At 64.6% G+C, this 480-nt stretch overlaps 1 protein-coding gene across 1 annotated transcript in view; it reads right to left on the bottom strand.

Annotated features, from left to right (window-relative positions):
* Positions 1-422, bottom strand: part of ZC3HAV1L (zinc finger CCCH-type containing, antiviral 1 like) — a 6,954-nt gene extending 6,532 nt beyond the window's left edge. Inside the window, exon 1 of the mRNA XM_025045849.1 lies at positions 12-422. Within this exon, the coding sequence (XP_024901617.1) occupies positions 12-343 (332 nt within the window). The 5' untranslated portion in view covers positions 344-422. The remainder of the gene's footprint in view (positions 1-11) is intronic.
* Between the last annotated feature and the right edge of the window lie 58 nt (positions 423-480).

Below are 480 nucleotides of genomic sequence, written 5' to 3'. Positions count from 1 at the left end.
GGCCCTCCTGCACCCCCACCTCCTGCAGCAGGAAGCGGTCCGGCCCGGCCTGGCGCAGCACGGCGCGGAGCCGGGCCTCCGAGAGCTCCACGTGGGCGCGCAGGTCCTGCAGGAGCATGCGGCCGCCGTGGGCGCACAGCACCTTGGTGAGGAAGGAGCACACCGTGGGCTCCGCCATGGTCGCGGCCCGACTCCCTGCGCCAGCAGCTCTGAAATCCGAGGCGGGCCGACTCCTCCCAGTCACGTCCACGATTTCCAACCGGGATCCCGGACGGCCTGGGAAGGGCGGGCGGGGGCCGAGGCAGCGCTTACTCCTTGCCAGGCGTCGGCCTGAGGGGTTCATGCAGTAGGAGAGTCACAACACGCCAGCAAATGAGAGACTTTGAGGAGCTGTTAAGGGCTGCGGAGAACATGAACTAGGTCGTGAATTGAACAAAAAAATGTTCAGAAATATAGAGTACTTCCAGGCTGTAAGCCTTG

This window comes from Pteropus alecto, unplaced genomic scaffold (genome assembly GCF_000325575.1).
Source record: "Pteropus alecto unplaced genomic scaffold, ASM32557v1 scaffold22, whole genome shotgun sequence".
Lineage (NCBI taxonomy): Eukaryota > Metazoa > Chordata > Mammalia > Chiroptera > Pteropodidae > Pteropus > Pteropus alecto.
This window is presented reverse-complemented; position numbering and strand designations above follow the sequence as displayed.